Genomic DNA, 26,415 nt, shown 5'->3' with positions numbered 1-26,415 from the left:
TTTTTAGATTCACACAAAAAAAAAATCATTTTCATTCAAAATTTTTCCATTTATACATTTTTAATACTTTAGTTTAGAGTTTTACATTTAGATTTTTGTTTTACATTTTAGTCTTGAGTTTTTAGAAAGTGGAGAAAGAATTGTTGGAAAATTGAGGAGGAGAGAGAAAGTACTTGATTAGCCATATAAGTTTATTGGAGTGTTATTAAGTTTCTTTTGATAAGAAAAATACTAGGGGTGATTATTTTCAGTTTGGTTCGGTTTTTACCCAAAAAATACAACCAAACCAAAAAAAAAGAGACCCGAAACCGACCCAAACCAGCCGGTTTCGGTCCGGTTTTTTATCCAAAAAACCAGTAAAACCTATATGTATTTTTTTGGCTTTATTAGCACATCGTCACCACGAAAAAACTGAAGCTTCTCCATTTTAGTAGGATACATAGCAACCACATAGTTATTATCATTGATCGCCTCGTCAACAACAAGACGATTGACAGACTTCTTTCGCTCTAAAATCATAGTCGAAAAATCTTTCTTACCACTTTTCCTATAATTATTTACACATAAACAAGTTTGGTTACCGCACAGTGAAGACACTAAATCAAAACCCAGTAACCAAAACTTAACGAGTATATAATGCAACGAATCCATTCCCGATTCTTTCAAAACACAGTCAATGCAAATAAGCTCATAAGAATAAACCAAACAAGTAACAACAATCATTCTTCAAAAAACAAAAAACTTCATATATTACAAAATTTAGGGGTTTTTCTGTTTACTTATAAACAAACTAACAATTACATCATAAACAAAAGAAAATGGTAGATGAAACTTGAAACAAACGGGCCAGTGGAAGGGGGAGGGCTGGCTAGAGCTTGGATCCTCCATTGATTTTGAGATTTTGCTAGGGTTAATGAAATTGAGAGTGGTCATCTAAATTTAAATGTTTGGTTTGCATGTATTCTTCTTTCCAGGGGCTCTCCTGAGGCTGGGGGTGTGAATATTTATATTATATATTTGCAGTGTTGGAGGTAGGGTTAGCATAGAGAGAAAGGGGGCGGCGGGTGCTTTTGCTTTGGCAGCTTGTTAGGGTTAGGCGAGAGGAGGGGTAAAAGTTTCTATTTATACCAGTGGAAGTGGTGCTTACTGGTTAGGGATCTTTTTTTGAACCGGTTCGGTTCGGTCCGAGTTAACCGATTTTTACATTAAAAAACTGAAAACCGAACCGAACCGGAGTTTTTTCTAAATATTCTAATCGGTTTAATCTGTTTTTTTCTCGATTCGGTTTTTCTGGTTAATTTTTTATCGGTTTTCTCGGTTTATTTGGTTTATCGGTTTTTTTACACACCCCTAAAAAATACTATAAAGATGTTTTCAAACTTTCATCTAGTCAAAAAATAAATCGGACTCAAAAAATATTTTTTATTTAGTTTAAGTATAAGGGGTTTTTTTCTCAAATTTAGCAATGTTTTGATATTGAAAAAAAAATTATTTAGCTGTTTAAGATATTTTTTAGATGTTTTTCAAGTAAAAATGATCAAAATAGGTTTTTAGAGTTCTAAAACTCATAGCCCGATTTTCTAGTCAACTCTAATGGTCAGAATCTTTACCAATAGATGATGCATCATCTATTAATGTAAATAAAACACCATCTATCTATTTTTAAAAAATTAAGGCATATTACATGCTACCTTCCTTGTTACACAATAAGAAAATGCAAGAAGGTCATTTGTAAGAGATAAGCCTTGCAAATTCACACACGCCAAGGCTTTTTTGCATTAGACCAAGCATGTAAATCCAAGCGCCTAGACTCTTTTTATATATTCTTTTATTTTTTTAATTTCATTTAAAATTTATTATAATAAAATTATATTTAAAATATTATTCCATTAAATATCAATTGATTTTTCCTTTGTTTTCAAATAAGATTATTATATTTTTATATATATAATATTATCAATCATTTCATTAATTATCATATATGAATCTAATATGTAAATATTTTTAAGCTTGTGATCATGAATAAAAAATAACAAAATAAAAACAAGATTTATATTTTGTTATCTTTTATTATAAATTTTTTATAAGATTTTCTTAGATTAATTATTTTTCCTTAAATTGCTTATAAAATATCGAGACATGATTTTTATTTTGTTTTGTTAAAACTTGCTCTTAAGATCATAAAAAGTTTTTGATTTATAAAATAATACTTATTATAAAAAAATTATTTTCATCAAAAAAAGAATTCATTAATAAGAATTGTAGTTTAGATTAAAGAGCTACTTTTTCATTTTTATTTTAAATTATTCAATTTTGTAAAAATATGTATTATAAATTTGTTTATTTTTAATGAAGAAATCATTAATGAAAAAAACTTGGTAGAAAAATGTAAGAATAAAAAAGAAATAATTTGTTTAATAAAATGGTTTTTAAGAATTTAAATAGTATTGTTTCATACAACCATCGATTTTAATTATAAAAGAATTGAATAAAAATAGATTTAAAAACTATCATGTAGCATTGCTCCAGTAAATAACTAGTATTAAACCCCCATCTAAAATTATAAAACAATGTCTAAAAAGAGTAATCTTCAACTCAAAAACAATAAATTATGAGGAAGAATTTTATGATTAGGGAGAAAATCCCCAATAATATTAGTATAAATTTTAGACAAGATAAAATAATAAATTAGTACGTAAAATGTCAGTCTCGTAGTAAACTCCTTGGTGAATTAAGTAAGTTCCAATCGTGTAAAATAACTATTTATGCCTCGTTTGTTTGTTGTAAAGTAGTTTTTTTTGAAAAGTGGTTACTTTGAAAAATAAATTCTTGAAAAGTAAATTATTTTTTGATATTTGGTAATGTCATGGAAAATAAGTTAGAAAACACTTTTCAATGTTTGGTTATGTAATGAAAAATGAGCTGAAAAATAACTTTTTAATATTTTATTTTTAAAAAAGTTTATCTCATATATATAGAATATTTAATAACTTATAATAAAAGAATGAGATCGAAAAAATATAATGATTTTATTATATCATATATTTATATATAGCTTATTTTATAAAATATAACTATATATTTAATATAAATATTTTAAATATAATATTATAGATATATAACCTTATGAAATATTTTTTAAGTAAAACCTATTAATATTTTTTTGATTTATAAACACTCAAAATAAATTTTTTATAGTATTAAGAAAGTCAAATTAGTTAATAGTATTAAGAAAGTTAGATATTTGAGTTTTTTTGGTGTCTATATTTGTTTTAGAGATAAATAGATACAAAAATATTTTGATGGGTTTTTTTGGATAAAGATTGTTTTTTTTTTAATGTATGGACAATTATCCCTTTAATATATAATTAAGCATTAGAAAATAAATATAAATATCTTACATCAAACATTGTCATGCATAAATATTATGTTTTGATGTTATACACATACATATTAGTTTACATTAACAATTATAAACATACTAGACCAAATAAAACAGGTAAATATACTTGTCAAATAATAAACATAGACTTTCTTATCATAGTAAAATCATCTTAGCAATCAGACATGTAGTAGTGGTGGTTCATAAAATTTTGACCCAAATTTTCATCAAATTAGTATTTTTTTTTTTTGCCATAAATGGTTTTGTCAACATTTCATTTTGAACCAAGTGATCAAAAGCATCACCAAGGGTGGTCTCCTCAAAGCCTTCAATTTTCATCACTTCTGTATATAGCTTATTAACATCAAGTTAATTTTTTCTTAGGCTTTAAATTGCAAACGCTATATCTTCAATTTTTTTAGACAACTTTTCAAAACCATCATCTTTATACATTCGATTTCTTTTTCTATGTTGCCTCTTTTGTGCACTAGAAAAAAATGTCTCTTTACCTTTTAAAGTTTCTTCATATTCCCCTTTATTTTCAATTGAAATAGACTGTATTTTAGTGTTCTTTTCCAGGTTGATATTTACATATGATTTGGTATAATTTCTGATTGCCATGTCTTTTTCAACAACAATTGTCATTAGTTCATACATATCAAGTTTTTTGTTGAGATACTTGTCATGATTGGGATGTGCTTGTTCATAAAGATTAGAATATGCAATTTTTAATTCATTGTATAAAGTTTTGGAAACAAAAGTAAATATAAAAATTATAAAGAGTATACTATTTATTATAAATTTACTTCTTCATCATATAAATCTTTCGAAATCATAATCATCTTCAAACAATCATCTCAACCAAAACCACTTTTATTTTTAAGTTTGGTTATTATTTCCCATTTTTTTTCACAGTTTTTAGATAATTATCCACATGTTTAGGCTCACATTGCACGTTGAACTTTTGACTAATTTCTGTAGCCACCTTAACAAAAGATTTTGCTTTAAAAGTGGAAGAAAGTTTGTTTCCTTTAAGTGCCTTCTTGACTAATATCTCAAGTAGCATGTGAGACATAGGCTTAAACCATGTGTAGTGCTTACCCTTGCATTTTTCATTCTTCATGGTACTCATTTGTATAAAAAAATCACAAATTTATACAAAATAAAATCATACAATATTTAGATTGAATTAATTTTATATAAAAAATACAATTAATATTTAAAATAAAATACATGAAATACATAATAAATTATAATAAATTCAACAAGCAATCCAAATATATATCAAAGATAATACAAACTCAAGAAAGACATAATAAAAACAAACACATATAATTAACACTCAATTACTAGTTTCTTTAAGTGTTATAATCATTTCATATGGTTGATGCAATCATTTCTCCTTTTGTTATCCACTCACTATTCTCTTCCCTCTCCTCCCGTTGGCTTAAGTTGATTGTTTTTCTAATTGGTTAACTTTATAAATATATTTGTTCCATAAGAAAGTCATAAGGATCAATTCTTATTATGTGATTATGAATAATACAACATGAAAGCACAACATTCACTTGTGTTTCATAAGACCAAAAAGGTTTTCCATCAATTGATCTAAAACGACTTTTAAAAATACCAAACTCTCGCTCAATAGCGATTCTCAATGAAGAGTGTTGAAGATTAAATTACTCCTTTTTATTTTCCCGGTGAATGTTCTGTAAACTCGTTTAATGGGTATCGAACTCCATGTAAAGTAAAAATGATTCATTTTCAAATACCGTAACCAGCATCACCAAGATAATATTTTTCTATAAATAAAAAATAAAACCTATTACTATCTTTATCTAATTAGATAATTTATATGTTTATTGCATATAATAAATATTTAATTTATATCTTCTAGAATTTTAGACCACTAGGTCTTGATAGTGCATCACCTAAAACCTGGGGATTGTGTGCACTTCCTTCCCATCAAGCTAAAACGTATATAAACTTCAAATTAAAAGTTATAACTACTAAAATATTTTGTGTTGTTCCCTCTTTTCAACCTTGAAACTTTCCTTGAATTTCAATTGGAACATTTACAAGAACATTAATACCATTAATTGCTCCCACACAATCCTATATAAACATGAAAAAATAATTTATAACCTTTTCTTCTAGACATATTTAATTAATGTATAAAAATATTGGTATTGTTCTCATACCTTAAAATAAGGATAGAATCTGAGATTATTCATTATCTCCGCGGGAACTGTATCCCCTAGGTCTTTAATAAGGTATTTATATAATTTAAGAACTGTTTTAATATAATTCTAAAGTAACGATGGATAGTTTTAACAAACCTATAGTATATACCACTAATAAAACAAAATTTTTGGTTTCAGCCTATAATTTGTAAAAACACAATTACTTGCTTTCTAATAGACACATTTTAAGTTGATTGTAATAGGTGATGACTTGTGAGAACATCACACAAATTATATAATACAACTGGTTTCATGCGAATTTGCTCGACGCAATGTCTATCATCTCAATTCAAAATGCTATCAATATAGCTCAATTACATTTATATGTGATTCTCTTGGTATATAAATTATATTTCTTTCTCGTTCAATAATAGCTACACCTACAACTATAATAGTTATAGTTACTCTCATATATGCTGCATGAATAATTTTACTATCCATAATAAGAAAGTGAAGTTTTCTAATAACGAAACCTAAAAATTTCAGGGAAATAAACATTTCAAAAGCATATCAAATACTTACACAATCAATACAAGAAATTATGATCAAACCGACACACATTATCAATTAAAAAGTAAGAAATAAGAGGAGTTGACAATGTATCATAATTATTGTAATGATATTTGATTCCCTAAACAAACAAGGCCTTAAAATGATTACTAGTTTGGCAGTAGATACCGAATGGTCAAGTTGGTGGTAAAGTTTGGTAGTAGCTAGTGTGCACACATATGTAAACAACATGGCTCAATACCATAATATGGTGAGAGTTCTCAATCCTTATATTTTCTGGTTTGAAAATATATTGTTCTTGCAAAATTCACTCAATCTCTTTACAATTTCATGGTAACAAACTGTTTGTGCTCTTACTTACCATCACCTATTGGTACAAACCGAGATTAATTTACTGGAAAGGGTGTCTCATCCGAATTGTAAAGCTTTTGAGTTTTTTTATCTTAAAAATAAAGAGAAGATCCTTGTCTATGCATACATGAAAAAAAAACAACTTTTAGACTACCAAATATTTTTTTGTAAACTACCATTTATTTTCCAATAAAGAGAAATTCAATTATTCTTAATTTGGAGTTATATACTACAATATTAATCTCAACATTGTATGACTTTATTTTTGCTCCTAACACACATGTTTCTCCTGGTACAAAGAAACCAGATCGAGTACTTTTATGGGAAATTAAACTTAAAATTACGATAAAAATTGTTGAAGGACCGCCTTACTTGCATTCATTAGAGTACCTAGTAATTTCCAAATATATAAAGAGTCCATTGCATAAATAATTCCAAACAATAACATCTAAGATTTTTAAAAGCAAAGGTCGTTCAATTTCTTATAAGCATCTAAGATTGAATCAACAAGCAAGATTCTGAGATCCTATACAAAACAAAGCATGAGATTGTTAAGTTTTTTTTTTTCAAAACCAAACAAAACATGAAAAACACAACAAATTAACAAGATTATAATATTTATGCTATAATCACCACTATAAATCCAAACAAAAAAGAGGAAAACAAAAGATAGATGATAGAGAGACATTTGAGGAAAAGGGTTACCTGAAATAAGATGATTCAATGCTTCAATGGAGATTGTTGCAGATAACAGAGAATAAAAAGGAAATTATTATGATGATTTTTTGTTCCAGTAAAGAGATTTGAGAGAGAGAGAGATTTGCAACAACCATATAAAAATGTTTTTTTTTTGTAGAGATTTCCAGTAAAACTATTTGAGATAGAGAGAGGGAGAGATTTTGTTCCAATGTCCGTAAGTCAAAATGATATGTTTCTTTGTAAATAAAGGAAAGTGTTTTTTAAGGATAAGAAAAAGAAAACACTTTTTAGGCATTAAAGTTTAACTTTTTTTTTGACTAACTTTTTATAAGTTTATAAAATATAGAAAAGTGAGGAAAATGTTTTTTTAAAAACAAACAAGGCCTTAAAAAAAATAATTGTGAGTTGGGGGGAAATCTTTAGAAAAATTGAATGTAACTCCAAATAAATGAATATCTGAATTTGCACATAATAATATTGATTATAAATGTAAACACTTGTTTTACTATGTTAATTTTTATTGAAAATAATGAAAGATTTGTAGAAAATTTATTATGATTAAGGATAAAATTTCCTAAAAAAGTATTATTAATACTAGATTGAACAAATGTGGACTAAACAAATACTCAAGTTCAAATTTTTCAAATTTAAATTATTATACTGAGCTACATAACCATATTAACAAGTTTCAAATAATATAGATACTATTTTTTCACATTCATTTTTTTTATTTATCAAACTCACAATAGCTATATCTCCAACATCATAAATATCTTTAAAACAAACTAGTTATTCTCTCCATTTATTTCTCTAAAATCATGAGTTATTCTCAATCATTTATTCTTTTTTCTAAGATCATGCCTAGAGATAATGTGATCTTTTCTATTGTAAATATTACTCAAGTGACAAATAGTAGGTTTTTTCTAACATGTCTTCGTACAACAATTTAATTATATATTTCAATTTTTTATTGTCAAGTTGAATTTTATTTTATATGCCTTTAATTTGACCATACTACCAAACTTCATATAAAATTATTCATATATTAAATATGAAATGCTTTAATTCAATAAATATTCATTTCAAGATTTTTCATTTATGAAAATTCCGCTATTTTCTCTTAGGAGGAAATTTCAAATTACTGAATTTAATTTGTTCTTTAAGGGGAAAAAAAAGAAAGAAAGAGAGAGAAAGAGGCCGGCAAAGCGGTTAAAGATAGACATACGTACGGATAATCTTGTCTTCGCCAATTTGGCTGTGCCTCATTGTTTTGGGGGAGAAGAAGGTTTGATTTAAGGTTTCTGTGGATGGAGATAAACCCATCTTCTTCTCCATCCTCAACAAACCCCTCAATAATACTATAGCAGTAGGAGTAGAAAAACCCATCAAAAATTTGTTTGCTTTTAAAATAATGTCATCTTTCTCTCTTGTCTCTCCTCCAACCATCCCTCATCCTCACATCATAACCAGACATCCACCAACTCCTTCTTCTCCTATTTTCTCTCTTTATCGCAACCCTTTATCTCTACATGCCCACAACACCACACCAACCAATCTTTCTTCTCCTCATGGACCAATACAGACCTCTAAACTTGATACTGTGGCCAAAACCTCACGTGGGTCTTTTAGGATTTCTTCTCTTTCCAACATTGAAAGAGAATTAGGGACTGGAAGCCAAGATGACGAAGAAGAGGAAATAGAGGGCGTAAGTCCAACTTCTGTTTTGCCTGACAGATGGGATGTTTTGGGTCTTGGTCAAGCTATGGTATTTCTTTCTATCCTTCCTTTTTGCTTTTCTTGGATTTTATTTCCTTTTAGTTTCTACTCCTTGTTTAGTTGCTCAGTAGATGTTGGTGGATAGACAAAGATATGATTTTTTTTTTAAGGTTATGCTTTGTGTTATTTGTTAAACAAATTTTGTTATGCTTATATATCAAACAATTGATGAATGCAAATGGAAGAGAAGAGAAAACATAGTTGCGTGGTAGGTAGAATATGAATTTTTGGGGTGGTTGAGGTTTTATACGGGATGACTCTGTATTTCTATTAGTAAAGCATGCTTTGCCATTTTCTTGCTATTACTGAATATACCGCATTGATAAGAGATGATAGAAGCAACTACATTACCAGGATTCTGTAACAAGTTAATTTGTGTATCTTTGCTGTAGTTATGGTGTTTTTTTTTTAGCTATAATATGCATCGGCATTGTTGTTATATTATTTCATGGCAATATGGAGTACTTGACTTCCTAAATGCTTGATTCTTTGATTTCTACTTTAACTTTCCTATATGCTTTTCTGTTCTCTATATTCTGGGATGAGAGAATCTATTATTTCTGACACTTTGTATCTTTAGGTGGATTTCTCTGGCACTGTTGATGATGAATTTTTGAAAAGATTAGGATTAGAGAAGGGAACAAGGAAGGTTGTGAACCATGAGGAGAGGGGTAGAGTTTTGCGGGCCATGGACGGTTGCAGCTACAAGGCAGCTGCTGGTGGATCTCTTTCAAACAGCCTGGTAGCCCTGGCAAGGCTTGGTTGTAAATCCGTAGGAGGCCCTGCCCTAAATGTAGCCATGGCAGGCAGTGTAGGGAGTGATCCATTGGGAGGCTTCTACAGGTTAAAGTTTAATAGCTTGTTTTCATTTCTTATTTTCTTGCATTTGGAAGTACATGAACGAAAGCCAGAATTGAGGCTTCTTATTGTTGGTTACTTCTTTAAAAGCATGATAAGTTTTTTTCTTGTTTTTTTTTTTACTTTTAATTCACTAGTGGAAAATATCTTGTCGAACAGCTGATATGTGCACTGCATATGCTTACTGATAAAGTTGAATGTAATTGGTGAGCTTTGCCTTTAACTGTTAGCATTGATTCACATGATTTTAGTTTAGGTGACTTTGCTTAGTTACTTAGAGAGCTGAGCAAGTATTTTCATCCTTTCCCAATTCTGTTTACCTCTGGAATCTGGTGAATGGTAATTATCAAACGTCTATGTTCCTTTGAAAGAATATGGTTTTCAATCTGTTTACATGTCAAGTCCTTGTCAACATTATTCTCCCTTTTGAGAAGAAAAGATTTAGTTGTTGGTCTGGCATTTATGTTACCATTGGATTTGCGTTTGCTTTTGTATGGTTATGATGACTAGATTTGGGGAACGTGAAAACATAAGGTGCTTGAATCCATATGGTGGGACAACTAAATGAATAGAAATATAAAACACTTTCTTTGCATTGGAGACCTTCCATTTTCTGTGTCTATTGAAGATGGTCAAAACTTGCATGTCCCTCTCCAGCAAGAAGATATTAGGTGAGCCTAGCTCACCCCGAGCCACCAACGATTGTGGGACCCACCACTTTGTGACTTTGGGCTCGTGCAATAATTTATCCTTTTCAGGTTTCAGCCCATAAATGTTGAGAGTTCATTTGAGTGTTTTGAATCTTCATATTTAGATATTTATGGGATATAATTAGAGGTCTAATAGGCTATGAGTAAAAGTGTTCAATTTTCTTTTGTACCATTGGCAAGCTAAAGTTTAGTATGATGATGAAAAAGGTTCATAGATAAAATTATACAAGGTTATTTCTAGAGTCTAGAGACAAAAGATACAAAAAAAAAAGAAGAACCAGAAAACGACTGTCTGGAGCAACACTAATATTTAACCAAAACTGGAGAGTTAGCAAATATTTTTATGCATTGTTTCTCATCTTGCTTATATAATGGAGCAAAAGATGAAGCAGAGCTTTGGGTCTATGAAGCTAGTAGAGCTCGTAAGCTAAATAGAAGCAATAAAACTTAGTCCATTTAAGTCGTATAATAGGAGAGTCCCTAGTTTCTTCCATTTTAAATACATATACAGAATGTTAAGTTGGAAGTTTTTTTTTCTACAGATGATGCACACATATAATTATTTACATATCCATGTAAATGTGTTTGTTATCACCAAACATGAGAAGGAAAATGATAAATCCTTCACACTGTTTGTTGGGTGGGAAGGTTTGAGGAGGAAAGAAAAGGAGCGAGCCTTCCAATTGCAATGAATCGACAATGGGTGATTACAGTTTTTAAGTCCAAACCTTGGGAAGTTGGCATGTGCTAGCCAGTGCTTCAAATGATGTCTATCTTGTCACTTCATCTAGATCAAAAGGTGCTTTTTTTTTAAAAATAAAATAAAATAAAATTTGCTAACCCTGCCTTTGTAAATCCATCTGGATATAGGTTCATCCTTGGTAACTGACCTGTCATAGTTGGATTTGAACTATTTGATACTTGTTATGGAATTTATATATTGATCTTATGTGTTTCAATATCTTCTCCTTTGATTTGTTTCATAGATCAAAATTACAGAGGGCAAATGTGAATTTTCTCTCTGAACCTGTGAAAGATGGGACAACAGGAACAGTGATAGTTCTCACAACCCCTGATGCACAGCGAACCATGCTCGCATATCAGGTAAATTCTGTTTTAGAAGGGTAAGATTTGTGATAAATCCTGATTCTCGAGTGCAGTTTCTTTTTGAAGATTTATAGTTTGTCTTTCCCTAAAAATCAACTTTTGCTCAGTGCTTACCAGAGGAATAAATAAATAAATAAATAAATAAATAAAAGGTTTACAGTTGGTGCTTCTAGTTGTTAAGTTGCAGACACCTTCAGAAGATTCTTAGCCACAGTAGGTAAGGATTATGCATGGGGCATGCTGCTTCTCGAATGAAATGTGTTTCCTGAAACTATATTAGCTGATCACAAGTTTTGTCCTGCATGTCCAGCTATACACAGTCCATTATTTCTGTAAAAATATATAAATTCTGCTGCATTCTATGTAAGATTTGTGTTGCTGGAAAATGAACTACTCATATATGGTGAATACGTTTGTTATATTTCTTTGTTGGCTTAAAAATATTTACTGAATTAGCTGGAAGTTGAAAGCACGTACCAAACCTGGATAAGTCTTTGCCCAATTTTTAGAATAATTTCCTAGATAAATTTCTTGATTTCAAGAATACGCTGGCCATTCTAGTGGTTGCTGTCTTATTTTTATCGAATATCACTAACTTGAGTTGCACATGGTTATTGTAGTTTTTATTCTCTAGGAATGGCTCACATGACTATGAATCAGTAACTGTACAAAGTCACATAATTTGTAATTTTGAAATGAAAATAATCATGGGGTTAGAAATTGGAGGAGATAAAGAAATTTTCTTCTTTCTGTACTAAACTTTCAAGGGTAACGACACAGATTCAATTTGGACATGTTAATATCATCTGTCTTGCCATATATTTTTGTGGTTTGTGCATGATTCCTTTCTGGAAATTTTTTTTTTCCAGTTGATGAACCCCGTTACATATTGGGAGTATTAGCTAGTCTCCATGCTTAATTTATCAACTGTTGTATGTGGTCTGTTGCAAATAAAGGCCAAATAAAATTACAGTAAATCATATGCCGGGTTGCTTTATCATTTGGAATATGAGCTGACCCCTAACATATCGGCATCCTTTAGGGTACATCTTCAACTGTTAACTATGATCCATGCTTGGCCAGCATAATTTCCAAGACGAAGATACTGGTAGTTGAAGGCTATTTATTTGAACTTCCAGATACAATTAAAACAATTTGGACATGTTTATATCATCTGTCTTGTCATATATTTTTGTGGTTTGTGCATGATTCCTTTCTGGATTGTTTTTTTTTTCCAGTTGATGGAACCCCGTTACATATTGGGAGTATTAACTAGTCTGCATGCTTAATTTATCGACTGTTGCATGTGGTCTGTTGCAATTAAAGGCCAAATAAAATTACAGTAAATCATATGCCGGGTTGCTTTATCATTTGGAATATGAGCTGACCCCTAACATATCGGCATCTTTTAGGGTACATCTTCAACTGTTAACTATGATCCATGCTTGGCCAGCATAATTTCCAAGACGAAGATACTGGTAGTTGAAGGCTATTTATTTGAACTTCCTGATACAATTAAAACAATTTCAAAAGCATGTGAAGAAGCACGCAGGAGTGGTGCGCTGGTTGCAATTACAGCATCAGATGTGTCCTGCATTGAAAGACACTATGATGATTTCTGGTAAGATTGTTGCTTGATTTACTAAAACAAAAAATATTTTATTTGGTTTCTGAATTTCATTTTTGTCTCATTAGATAGTTTATAGACAAGATTTTACTTAAAAGAATTTTTCTTGGCAAGTCAACATTATAGAAGTAATTTTGAAAATGTTTGTTGAAAAGAAACACCTTGGTGTTCAACATGTTTTCTTTCATGCTGGAAAAACTCCTTTCAATTTCAGTGGAGTTTGAAGTGATGAACATCCAAAACAAGATGTTATTAACACTACAATTTTGTGAAATAAGCCTTCTAGAAAGAGTTACCAGTTCCCATCCTGACAATGGTCTCTTTGGCCTGAAGTGCTGCAGAACAACTATTCAAGTAATTTAGGGTCTTCCCACAGATAGAATAGAACTGCCAGACACTCAGTCAATGGGGCATAACTAAACTACTATTTATCCTGCAATAGAAAGTCATGTAACTTGTCTCTTTTAATTCAAGTGATGAAGATGAATTTCCCACTCCTTCATGCATTTGCTAAAAGTTAGGGTATGGAGGGGAGTTGTCATAACGGAGGGGAACAACCTTTTGTGTGTGGTCCTATTATCTCCTAACTTTTGAAGTTTCCACCACCATGCTAAATCCTTTTAGTTTGTGAGTGGAGTCGCTAGCCAAACCTTGAATCGAGATGATTATGGTGGTCTAGTGACATTCTGTTTGATGCATAAATTCTTTCAGTTTTGGAAGAACTTAAGCTACCAAGTTCATTTCTTTAAACTCTCAAGTTTAGAAACCCAATCGCCTAAGAAATGTAAAATAATTACTAGCAAGGCCATGAAAGATATTTCAAGTTTGTCAAGACCTTTCAGTTTGATTTCTGTTTTCTGCTTCATGGTCTGAGGCTTAAAAATGAAAATTCATTGTTGTTCATCCTTCAACAGGATTGCTTTGTGCAGTTATTTCTACTGCTGAATTTGGTGAATCATTCTCTTTATTAATTTTATTGGATGGAGACTTGTTAGTTCATTCAATGAAACTTGTAATAGTGAGGAGACTCACTCCCTCCCTGTAACTTAAATGATGTCCCATTGAAGCATTCTTTCCCTCCTTGTGTTGTTCAGGGAAATTGCTGGAAACTGTGCCGATGTTGTGTTTGCAAACAGTGATGAAGCAAGAGCTTTATGTAATATCACTGCAAAGGATAGCTCAATTTCAGCTACAAGGTATCTTAGTCATTTTGTACCCTTGGTCTCGGTCACTGATGGGCAGAGAGGATCCTATATTGGTGTAAAAGGAGAAGCTGTATATATCCCTCCTTCACCATGTGCACCTGTCGACACTTGTGGTGCTGGGGATGCATATGCATCTGGCATTTTGTATGGTATCCTACGGGGTGTGTCTGATTTGAGAGCAATGGGTACATTAGCAGCTCGAGTTGCAGCCACGGTTGTTGGACAACAAGGAACCCGGCTTAAAGTTCAGGATGCTGTTGAGCTAGTGGAGTCGTTTGCATTGCATTTTGAGCACTCTGCAATTGGCTCAGATATCGGTTCTGACCATATTTCCAGCTTGTAACATGCCCCGCCGGTGGTTATGCTACCTCTCAATTCTTTTACTTTACTGCACTCCTTTGTGCTTAGCCTTGACCTGTACATTATAACATTAATATGCATTGGTTATACTGGCAGTAAATTTGCTAAAGGCATTCATTTTAAGGATTTTTTGACTGTCTATATTCTCTCTGTTCTTTCTTTTTTTCATCGACAACGTTCCGAAACAGAAAGGGCAGGACACGATGAATTATACTGGACTGATTATTGAGGATTCAACACCCAATTCAGACATGTTCGGTTTTGCACTGGAATATGATACTCAAATGTGCTATGAAGTCACAGGATTCGACCTTTTTTGTGTAGCTGTTGCCATTTTTTTTTATAGGATTTAACCAATAACGAGGCGACAACTCCCACCTATGAATCATACAAACTTAGATTTCACAAAAGGAAGAATCAAATCAAAAGAATGTCAAATAAGATACTAGGGTTCTAAGAAATTCCTAAAAAATCAAAAAGTTTAAAACCACATATAAAAGTAATAAATAAATTGTAAAGTGTTATAGCTGGAATAAATAATGGTTATTGGATATTCTGTTAGTAGTAACAGAATGTATGGCACTGGAAATCAGTTAATTGTTAGTTGTTAGTTGTTAGTAAACATGGAACTCATGTTAAGCTGGTATATAAGGAGGAACAGTTGACGTATACCACACGCAAATAATAAGAAGAATTTATTCTTCTGAAATCTCAGTCTTTTCTTCTTTTCTTCCATTTCTTCAGTCTTGTTAAGCTTAGCTTAACAATTGGTATCAGAGCATGGCGGAGGGCAATAAATTCAAGGCAATGAACGAAAATTGCAAAAAGTTAGAGAATCAGCTACAGAGTCATCACCTAGAATGACAAGAATCTATGGCTGAAAGTAAGGAACATTGGCTGGAACAAGGCACCAAGATTGATCAGCTGGTTCTGCAGATAGAGACAATATCCTCACTGTTCCAACAATTCATTGCTTCTCAACCAGCAAGAAAGGACATTGGAACTAGTTCTAGAGGCATTTTAACGACCCCAGACACTGATAAAGAAACATGAATGCCTATTTCAGCTGAGAAAATCGCTCCAGGACACATGAATCAATTCAGAGGTGAACAAATGATGGGGTAGGAACTTCATAGGATGGGATACAACATACCATTGCCAAGGGTGGAGTTGCCAACATTCAGAGGAAAGAATCCTCGGGGTTGGTTGCGAAAATGCAGAAAATATTTCAAGATGAACACAATACTTGCACACCAGTGGGTAGAAGTGGTCTCCTATTACTTAGAGGGCAAGGCAGACATCTAGTTCGAAGGATTAATAAGGGAGAACGAATCTTGGATGGATTGGGAAGAATTTGCACAGATTCTTTGCAGACGATTTGGCACAGAGAGGACAGTGTGGAAGAATTCAACAAACTGATCCAAGATAAAAGTGTGGATGATTACATAGAGCGATTTGAGGAGCTAAGATCATTGATGAGTGTTCTTAATCCGTCCCCAACAGAATCCTATTACGTCTCTAGCTTCATTAGTGGGCTGAAGGAGGATATCAAACCAATGTTGAAGATCTTGAAACCTGCAAATGTGTTGATGGCATTTGAACAAGTTAGGTGGCAAGAAGAGTCCAACAATGCACTAACTAGGAGGTCCAGACCAGTGCAACGCAGTAACACAACATTTAACAATGGAAGAGTGGCAAGTAATGCTCCACCCACTACCTTTAATCCCAATCGGATGGAAAGAGGAAGACCTCACTCAGATAGCTTATTTGAGCAAAGAAAAAGGCTTGGGCAGTGCTTCAAGTGTGGAGACAAGTACACACCTGGGCATAGATGCAATACTAAAGGCTTACACATGATCAAAGGGGTAGAGGAAGAAGAGGATGAGGAAGTCAAGGAACTGGATGACACAATGCAGGATGAGTGCAAAGAAAGGAGACCGATTGATGAATTTGGACTATCATTAAATGTATTGGCAGAAAATGATACCTACAATACTATCAGAATTAAGGGAAATTATCAAGGCAGGGACCTTATAATTCTTATAGATAGTGGGAGTACCCACAACTTCATTGATGAGGGTACAATTACAAAATTAAATGTGGCTAAAAGTAAAACCACATTACTGGCAGTAACTATGACTAATGGTAAGGTCATGTTACGTGAGATGCAGAGCCCTGGCTTTACATGGTTTATGCAAGGCTACGAATTCAAAGCCAACCTGAGGGTACTAAAATTAAACAGGCATGATATAGTGCTAGGTGTGGATTGGTTGAAGCAGTATTCTCCAGTGCTCTTTGACTTCATCAAGCTGCAGTTATCATTCAAGAAAAGTGACAGAATGATCGAGCTAAAAGGAATAGTGCAAAGTTCTGACTTGCACATGATATCAACAATTAAGGAGCATAATAGCTTCAAAGATGTGATTGTAGGAGTAATTGGTTAGTTTTTTGCTATGGACGTGGAAGAGGATAAAAAACCAACCAAAGCTACTGAAGAGATTGAATCCTTGTATAAGAAAAGAAAGGAGAACATTATGGCTGACGCTTTGTCTAGGAAAACTAATGGTGAACTGTCTGCTAAGGGTAATAGGGCCTTGGAAGCTATCACCAATATACTTCCTGAATGGTATGAAGATGTTTATACATCCTATGAGAAGGACTGCAAGTTACAAGCCATCATTCTTAACAAATTGATAGGCACAACAGGGGAACCCGAGTTTACTTACAAAGAGGGAATCTTGCGATACAAGGGTAGGATCATGGTTAGCCAGAGAGGACATCTTAGAGCTTAACTAGTAAAATCAGTACATGATTCTTATGTTGGGGTACATGCTGGCATTCAGAATACCTATAGAAGGCTGAAGACAAACTTTCATTGGTATGGGATGAATGCTATGGTTAAAAAGGTAGTGGAAGAATGTAATGTGTGTAGGCAGGCCAAGGTGGAAAGGGTGGCATATCCAGGACTGTTACAACCCCTACCGATTCCTGGAGGTACATGAGAGGCCATTACCATGAACTTCATAGGGGGTCTACCAAGTTCAGAGGGATGAAATGCTATCTTGGTGGTGGTGGACAAGTTCACAAAATATTGGCACTTCATTGCACTCACACATCCATTCACAGCACAAGACATTGCACAAGTGTTCTTAGATCATTTCTAAAAATTCCATGGATTGCCTGCAGTTATTGTTATTGTCACAGACAGGGAAAAAATCTTCACCAGTGTATTTTGGAAGGAGCTTTTCAAGGAGCTGGAGGTTAGAATGTTGATGAGCACAACCTATCAACCACAAACGGATAGGCAGACCGAGAGAGTGAACCAATATTTAGAAACATATCTTCTATACATGATCATGCATCGGCCAAAACAATGGTTTTAATGGCTATCATTGGCACAGTGGTGGTATAATTCCAGCCATCACTCTACATTGGGCATGAGCCCTTTCTAGACATTATATGGTTATGCTTCTCCTCAGAGGGAATGGTTGGCACATGAACCTACTCCAGTAGTCGGGTGGAGAAGGTACTTCAGAGGAGGGCAAACATGGATCGCACGCTGAAGAGACAGCTGGAAACAACAAGGAACAGGTTGAAGCAAATTCATGACAAGAAAATAACAGAGAGGGAATTTGGAGAAGGGGATTGGGTCTTTCTTAAACTACAACCTTATAGGCAAAACAGTGTAGCCGTAAAGAAAAACTTTAAGCTCAATCCTAGGTACTATGGTCCTTTTCAGATCAACAAAAGGATTGGGATGGTGGCATATGAGTTAAAACTTCCAGAGGGAAGTTTGATCCATCCAGTATTTCACATGTCTTTATTAAAGAAAAAGGTTGGAGATGTAAAAATAGTTTCGTCCAAACTGCCAGTATCAGATAAGGAAGGACAAATGTAAATCATGCCCTTAGCCATATTGGATAGGAAATTGATGAAGAAGGGTAATGGAGCAGCTACTGCAGTGCTAGTTTAATGGTCTAATCTCTATCCAAAAGATGTAACTTGGGAAGATTTGTCTGATCGACAGAAGCAGTTCCTAGATTGCCAATTAATTTTTGAAGCATCTTAATTGAGCATTCAATTGAGCATTCTTGTGGACAAGAAAGCATTCAAGGAGGGAGTATTGTTACAGCTGGATTAAATAATGGTTACTAGATATTCTGTTAGTAGTAATAGAATGCATGGCACGTAGAAATCAATTAGAATCAGTTAGTTGTTAGTAAGCATGAAGCTCATGTTAAGCTGGTATATAAAGAGAAACAGTTGACGTATACCACACGCAAATAATAATAATAAGAATTCATTCTTCTGAAATCTCAGTCTTTTCTTCTCTATATCTTCTATTTCTTCAGTCTTGTTAAAACAAGCTTAACATAAAAAAAGATAAAGCATAAAGATAGAAAACTTGAAAGATAAATATAATTTGTAAAAAAAATAAAATAAAGGTGGAAAACTTGAAAGATAAATTGTTTAGAAAAATGTGTACTGGGGATCTGTCATTTTTTCTAGTAAATGAATGACCTAAATATTGTTAAAGGGTTGAAATTTCAGTTGGACTAAAAATCCTAACTCTACACAAACGATATTTTGATTGGAAAAGAATCGATAATTATAATCCTAAAATAGCTTGGACTAAATCTTCTACTTGACAATCGTACACACTATATAATCTCTCATTTTCTTTAACTATTGATGAGTTAGTATTATTTGACTAAATATTTTTGTTCTTTAAAAGAGCCCAAACTTGTAATTAGATAATAACCCAATCAAACACGGGTTTGATTGGGTATCAAATCTAATACACTTGGGTTCAGATGTAAGTTAAGCCCAAAGAACCATAAGTTTGGTAAAATGCTAGACCCAATATATTTGGATTTGACCGTGAATTGAACCCAAAAAATCACGAGTTTGAAAAAAAATTTAGATCCAATATATATTAGGCTCAGCCATGAGCTAAGCCCAAAGAAACACGTGTTTGGAAAAATACAAGACCAATATACTTGGACTCTATCATGAGATGAGCCAAAGGAACCATAAGTTTGGAAAAACACCAGACCTAATGTACTTGAGTTCATCCATGAGCTGAACCTAGGGAACCGTGGATCTAGCAAGTTGCTAGATCCAATACACTTGGGTTAAGTCGTGAGCTGAGCCTAATAAACCATGGGCCTGACAAGTTGTCAGACCCAATATACTTGGTCTCAGCCGTGAGCTGGACCTAAGGAACCGCGGGTTTGACAAGTTGCCAGACCCAATATAAATATCCCCTGAACCTTCTAGGTAAAGGGTTCATTTTTTTCCTACTCTATGTATTTTAGTCCTTAAAGCATTAATTAAATAAATAAGAACAAACATTTTTGTATTTGGAATTTAAGCTTCTTTCTTTTATTTATTATCATTCCCACTTAAAGTTACTGACTTTATCATCGGAGGGTCTTTAAGTCTCACCGATAGAGATTGTTTTGCAAGTACCATGACTTGCACCATCAATTTCATACTTCATAGGCTAAGGAGAAGGAAATATTGACATGAACATTTAATTAACTACTATCTAAACACTAAATAACCTCATTCCTGAGCATATTGGATTTTAGGACATCATTAATTAGCATTGTTTGTAGGAAATGCTTTTAAAAAGCCATTAATTATCCTACTATTTATATTGAGATTCCTATTTATCATCAATAACAGATAATCAAGACATTCCTGGTATAGAACATGTAACTGATCTCCCTACCACAACAAATACTCTTGCACAACTAACCCTTCAACAAATTATTGATCAGGTGTTATTCCTCACTCAAATAACGTTGGTGAATTAACAAACAAAAGGAAACGTACCTTAACAAGTCTAGGAACCATCTAAATAAACCGCTACATCCTTCTTACCACCTTCATATCATTAGGTCGCACCCAATGCCCATAGATGGTTACACTACCTAAAGGAATGTGAGAAGAATGAATCTATAAAGGTTTTCAACTTTAGAGGTCATCCAACCATTCCAAAACGTATACACGCCCTTATGGCACTCGAGTGCGCAACGGATATTCTAGGCATCTATCTGTTATCGTGGGAAGGAGGCTAGCTATAAATCTTGATTTTCCATGCTAAAAACCTTGAGTTCCCTAAAACGTTATTAATAAATGAGTGGAAAGCAACCTAAAAAGTAATACATGCAAGAGGAGGCTTACGCCCCCATCAAATTAAGGATTCTCCCATGTTGAGACGAGTGATGAACACTTGTATACCAAAGGATCACATCTTTACCAAGATGACCTTGAATAACTATGATGGTCTCACAGACCTAAGCGAATATGTACAGAATGTATAGTATAGCTTGGAGCTGGTTATCCAAGGTAGCCATGCCATGTGCAAGATCATCCCCATAACCTTTAAGGAGTTGATACGTGTGTGGTATAACAACTTGGAGTTAGACTCCATTACAAGCTCTAGTGACCTTTAAGCCAATCTAGTGACATGATTCAGTATAAAAAACTTAGCAAGGAAGAGTTCCACTAAACTCTTTGGGGTCACTCAGACAAATAACAAGTCCACATGAGTATACCTAAAAAGGTTCAATGAGAAAATGCTTAAGGTTATATAACTAATTAAGCCCTTGGCTTTTGAAGCTTTAATTAATGGAGTGAAGGGAAAAGCTCCATGAAAAGAATTGTATGCTCCATCGAACAAAAGCTTGTTAAAAGTGAAGCAGGCTACATTCGGGTAGATGACTTTAAAAAAGTGAAGAAGTGGCCATAATATGGGAGAATGAAGTGACTTCAAGAAAATGTGCCTACGCTTGTTTGAAGGGAAAAAAAAGTCCTGGTATTAGATCACCAAGGGTCCTTAAAAGAAAGAGTAGAGGTCAGAACATAAACTGTTGAAGAATTGAGTAATGTCCCCCTTAGAGAAGATGAACATGTCATCATGAAAGTGGGCTCCACCCTGACACCAGTATAATAGCAATCATTGGTAGAGCTCCTTCATATCCAAATGTTTAATTTCACAATATATAACTTTGACAAGTTAGGAATTAGTCCTAAAATTGCAACTCACCATTTGAAAGTGGATTCAACTGTTCATTAAGTTTGCCAGAAAAAGAGGAATTTTAGGGGTGAATGATAAAAAACAATAAATAAGAGGTAGATAAGCTCATGACTACTGGCTATATTAGGAAAATGATACACCTTACCTGGTTAGCGAATGTAGTGATGATCAAGAAAAGCAATGACAAGTGGCAGATGTGTGTTGACTTCACAAATTTGAACAAAGTTTGCTTAAAATATAGTTATCTTCTCCCCAAGATTGACCGTTTGGTTTATAGCACTGCACGTTTTGAATATCTAAGCTTCTTGGATACCAATTTTTGGTATCATCAAATCCCTATGCACCATGATGATGAGGAAAAAACAACCTTTATAATTAGAGAGGGAACTTATTGCTATAGAGTAATGCCATTCAGACAGAAGAATATTAGAGCTACTTACCAATGAATAGTTAATAAGATATTCAAGAATCAACTTGGGAGATATATGGAGGGATATGTTGATGATATATTAGTAAAGAGCATGACCTTTTAGCAACACTTCCTGGACCTAGAAGAATTTCTTCATATTAAGCTATCACCAGATGAAACTTAATCCTTCCAATGTGTCTTTGCCATTAAAGGTGGAAAATACATTGGTTTTTTAGTGAGCTTTAAGGGAATTGAGCTAAATCCAAAAAAAATTCAATCCATACTAAATATGACTCCTCCTTGGACTATGAAGAAAGTTCAGCATCTTACAAGGAGATTGATTACCCTCAATCGATTCATAGCTTGACCGGGAGAATACACCTTGCCATAGCCAACTTTGAGTGAATGCAGATTGTCAGAAGGCTTTTGATGAGCTCAAGATTATCTTTCATCTTCTAAGATCTTGTCCTAACAAAGGGAGAATGAAAACCTCTTCCTTTACTTGGAGGTGGCAGACTCAACAATAAGTTATGTTATGGCAAGGAAGGATGAAGGCACTTAACATCCAATTTATTATTCTAGTTGAACTTTCCATGATGGTGAAATAAGATATCTAAACTTTATTATTTCTTTTATACAATCAGTCCTCTTATCTAAACTCTGAGACCAGTACTTAGGGTTTCCAGTGATCAAAATATTATATAGCTACTCCATCTCTTTTCTACTGATAAAGATAAAAAATTCTATACTCTTTCCTTTCACATCACCATAAAAATATTGATATAGAAGGATGACTACCGCACACATGTAACAAAGAAGATTGATGTTTCCCATTCCAAATATATCTTAATTATATATGACTTCAAGTCCTAATATAATTTTTTTTTCCTGAATTTCACAATGGTTATTTTCTTTATTTATAATAATACATTCATGAATCGATAAAAAGTACACATGCTAAGTCTTTCTCTATTTACAATTTATCCACCACCAACCATACCAAGAAAAGAAACTACCATGATAGCTACTAGAGGCTTATATAATCGTTAACTTTAGAGCTCGTGGGATTAGTTAAGGTGCACGCAAGCTGACCCGAATACCCACGTTAATCTAAAAAGAAAGAAAAGAAACCACCATCAGTCGTTATTTTATTATACGAATCATTAAGGTATTTATTTATTTATCCTTTACTAGCTGTTATTATCCATGAAAGTCATCTTTTCTTTTGGTTTTTGAAAATCTTTTACCGTGCTATTAAACAAATTAAGTAACTCATCGATCTGTAATTTATCTTCATCAAACTAGTTCGGAATTTAGCTTAGGTTAGGTTTAGCAACCCAATTCTTTTACCAACAGAGTACGAGGCAATGAAATAGATGGCTAGGAAGTAAGAGAGAAGTACAATTATTGGAGTTAGTGGTACACGTGGTATTTAAACGAAAGGACCATGACTCATGAAATTGATGACGACGACAAGGACGGCGTTTACTGGTCCCTTTCCCAAGAGTTTTGCTTGACCGGTAATACCGGTGAGGAAGGACAGAGTACGTGTCATTATCAGTAGTTTCCACAGATTGCAAGCAAGCCCTTCTCGCTCGTGACTCTCCAGTACATGTGAACTCCACGTTCGTTTCTTTTCTTCTTCTTTTTAAACAGTACAAAACTAACATTTACAGATTGGAATTGCCAAGAGGTACTTACCCAAAACACAAAAAATACTCCTAATCTTTCACATATATATGTTAACATCACTGACTTCTTTTGCTTTCCGCCCATCCTGTTCATTCCAATCTCTCTCTAGATCACTTATTTCTTTTGATCTATATAAACACAAACTACATTGAGTGCACAACACCGGCCTCTTGGCACAAAGGCTCAGATGCTTACAACTTTGTGACGTAAAGAGAGAGTGATGATTTTGATAACAGTTTGGCAAAGTAAGCTTCTTTTTTATCACTACTATACATATTGACATATATTTTGTTGTTGTCTTCACTAGTATTTTATGATGAATCCTCCCATTGGGGATCTCTGTGGAACTCCCTTTCTTCTCTTGGCAGTCCTATAATTCATCGCAGTTGGCGGTGGGGTTGAGGGTGTAAAGCTTTGTGCTTTGCTTTTAGCACTTCCGTTGCTGATGCCACTCATTGATTTTTCAGTGTCTGGACCATCCATCTCCTTGTACCTTTTCTTCTTCCTGAAATTCTTTAATGTCCCAACAATCTGGAATTTTTATAATTTACGGAACTATGCAATTAAAATCAGCAGCACAACAATGAACATTAGAAGAAGGATACCAGAAGGACCTTTTTAAAAAGAAAAGCTAGACTGTTCAAGGCTTATTTGAGTTACTCATCAACAAAATAAACCAATACTCCATGTATAAATAAATAGTGGTAGCTTACATGCTTTGCCATTTTCTTTTGAAGGTGCGTATATATTAACGAGGAGTACAGGGCCATTCTCCTTTAAAAAAAAAGAAAAAAGGAAAAGTTTCTATCTTTTTCCAAAACTAAATTGGTTGAAAGAAATAATATATAAGAAATTGTTTCTCTCAATAATAAAGAAACTGTTTCTCTCAATAATAAATGCATGCTCTAATTTTAAGTTGAAAACAAATAATTAAAAACACGGGTGGGGGTGGGATATATATATATGCATTACCTTGCAAGCAAGAGAGCATAAGCTGAATGAATCAAGGAGGCTGCGCTCACAGACATGGCAAGTGTTGGTAACACCTTTACCAGGCCTAGGCTGAGGCCTCTCATTCAAGAACACAATTTTTGCACTGTTGATGATGTAGGTCTAGACCTCTGTTATGTCAAAGTATTTCTGAATTTCAGACACCCTAATCACATCATGGTAAGATGACCTCCTTATCTACAACAATAGAGTGATTAATTTGATTAAACTATAACAGAGAAATCATGCGCCAATTGCCCTTTTCGAAAAAAAAAAACAAAAAAAGGGCCATGGATTTGGGATTGAACCACCAAAGATCAGACTCGTGTCATTGGTCATGAAAACAACACAAAATCCAAGTGGTTTTGGGATATGATGAGATGAGAAACATGGTGGCTCTAGCGAAAAGTTTCTTGGGATAAAAGACCAATGCCTCATGATTAGATTTTACTAGACAGTGAATAAAATCCTTTACTCTTGCACATAGATACCTGGATAGCTCTATGGTCTTTGTGGTGTAAGAGACAAACAGAACAAAGGGCACCGTTCATGCAATCCAAGCAATACATATTGCATTCACTCTTGTGAGCATCAACATGAAGCTTGCATTGAACAAAAAAGCTTGTTTGGAGAAGTGTATGCAGCCATGGTGGCCATTTGATATCTTCTTTATGATCACCAACATAATCTGGACTACCACCTCCCTGTAAAAATACTCAACACAAAATTAACACACAAACAATAGATATATCATTGCAATAAAAAAAAAGCACAAAACATATTAAAAGCAACCAAGAAAGATTATAAATGTGAGCTAAATAATTACAACTACCATGATTCTTCTGATGTTGGGTTTGATTTCTCTCACAATGGTGCTTTCTTGGTCATTAATGATCATCTAAGGACAGTCTCGGAGAAGGAAAAGAGAGCTTTTTCTTACAGAAGAGATAGATGGGGAAAAGAGGTGGGGTATTTGCTTGAAGTGGTGGGTGGGTGGTGGATGGGGTGTTGGAGGTGATTATCTTTGGCTTAAAAATCTACCACCGAACCTGTATATCCGAACCTAAGCCAAAAATTAGATGCGTTTGGTCCAAGGAAATAACCATTAATTCTTCCCCTTTTCTTTTCTTGTTCCTTCTCTCTATTAATTATCTCTCCATATATATTGTTTTTCGTTAGACTTTGTAATTCGAAAATTAAGATACTTGTATTTTTGCTTGGACGTTATAGTTTTTGGTAACAGTACTTGACGGAGGTGTGTGTTCTCGCCTTTTGAAACGTACGTGGAAGGTGGTTGTCCTTACACATGGAGAAGTTGGTGATTCAGCAAAACTAGAAAGATGCTAAAAAACTGTATGTGTCGGACATTCATGTTCTAAGTATTTCCATCTTAGAATACTCATGAATGTCTAAAAGCATTCATGTCCAAGGAAACAACCTAGGATAAC

General features: G+C 33.4%; 1 protein-coding gene and 1 pseudogene across 1 annotated transcript; one reads left to right on the top strand and one right to left on the bottom strand.

Moving 5' to 3' along the window:
• Window positions 1–8,360: 8,360 nt before the first annotated feature.
• On the top strand, window positions 8,361–14,951 carry LOC133669636 (uncharacterized). The gene is made up of 5 exons (XM_062089851.1): window positions 8,361–8,950; window positions 9,542–9,804; window positions 11,516–11,633; window positions 13,049–13,257; window positions 14,358–14,951. The coding sequence occupies exons 1-5, from the start codon at window positions 8,597–8,599 to the stop codon at window positions 14,809–14,811; spliced, it is 1,398 nt and encodes a 465-aa protein (XP_061945835.1). The 5' UTR covers window positions 8,361–8,596; the 3' UTR covers window positions 14,812–14,951.
• Window positions 14,952–23,982: 9,031 nt separating this feature from the next.
• Window positions 23,983–25,728, bottom strand: LOC133669073 (protein RGF1 INDUCIBLE TRANSCRIPTION FACTOR 1-like; annotated as a pseudogene).
• Window positions 25,729–26,415: the final 687 nt, after the last annotated feature.

Source organism: Populus nigra, chromosome 12 (assembly GCF_951802175.1).
Source record: "Populus nigra chromosome 12, ddPopNigr1.1, whole genome shotgun sequence".
NCBI lineage: Eukaryota > Viridiplantae > Streptophyta > Magnoliopsida > Malpighiales > Salicaceae > Populus > Populus nigra.
The sequence above is the reverse complement of the archived record's forward strand: the minus strand, read 5'-3'. Positions and strand labels throughout refer to the sequence as shown.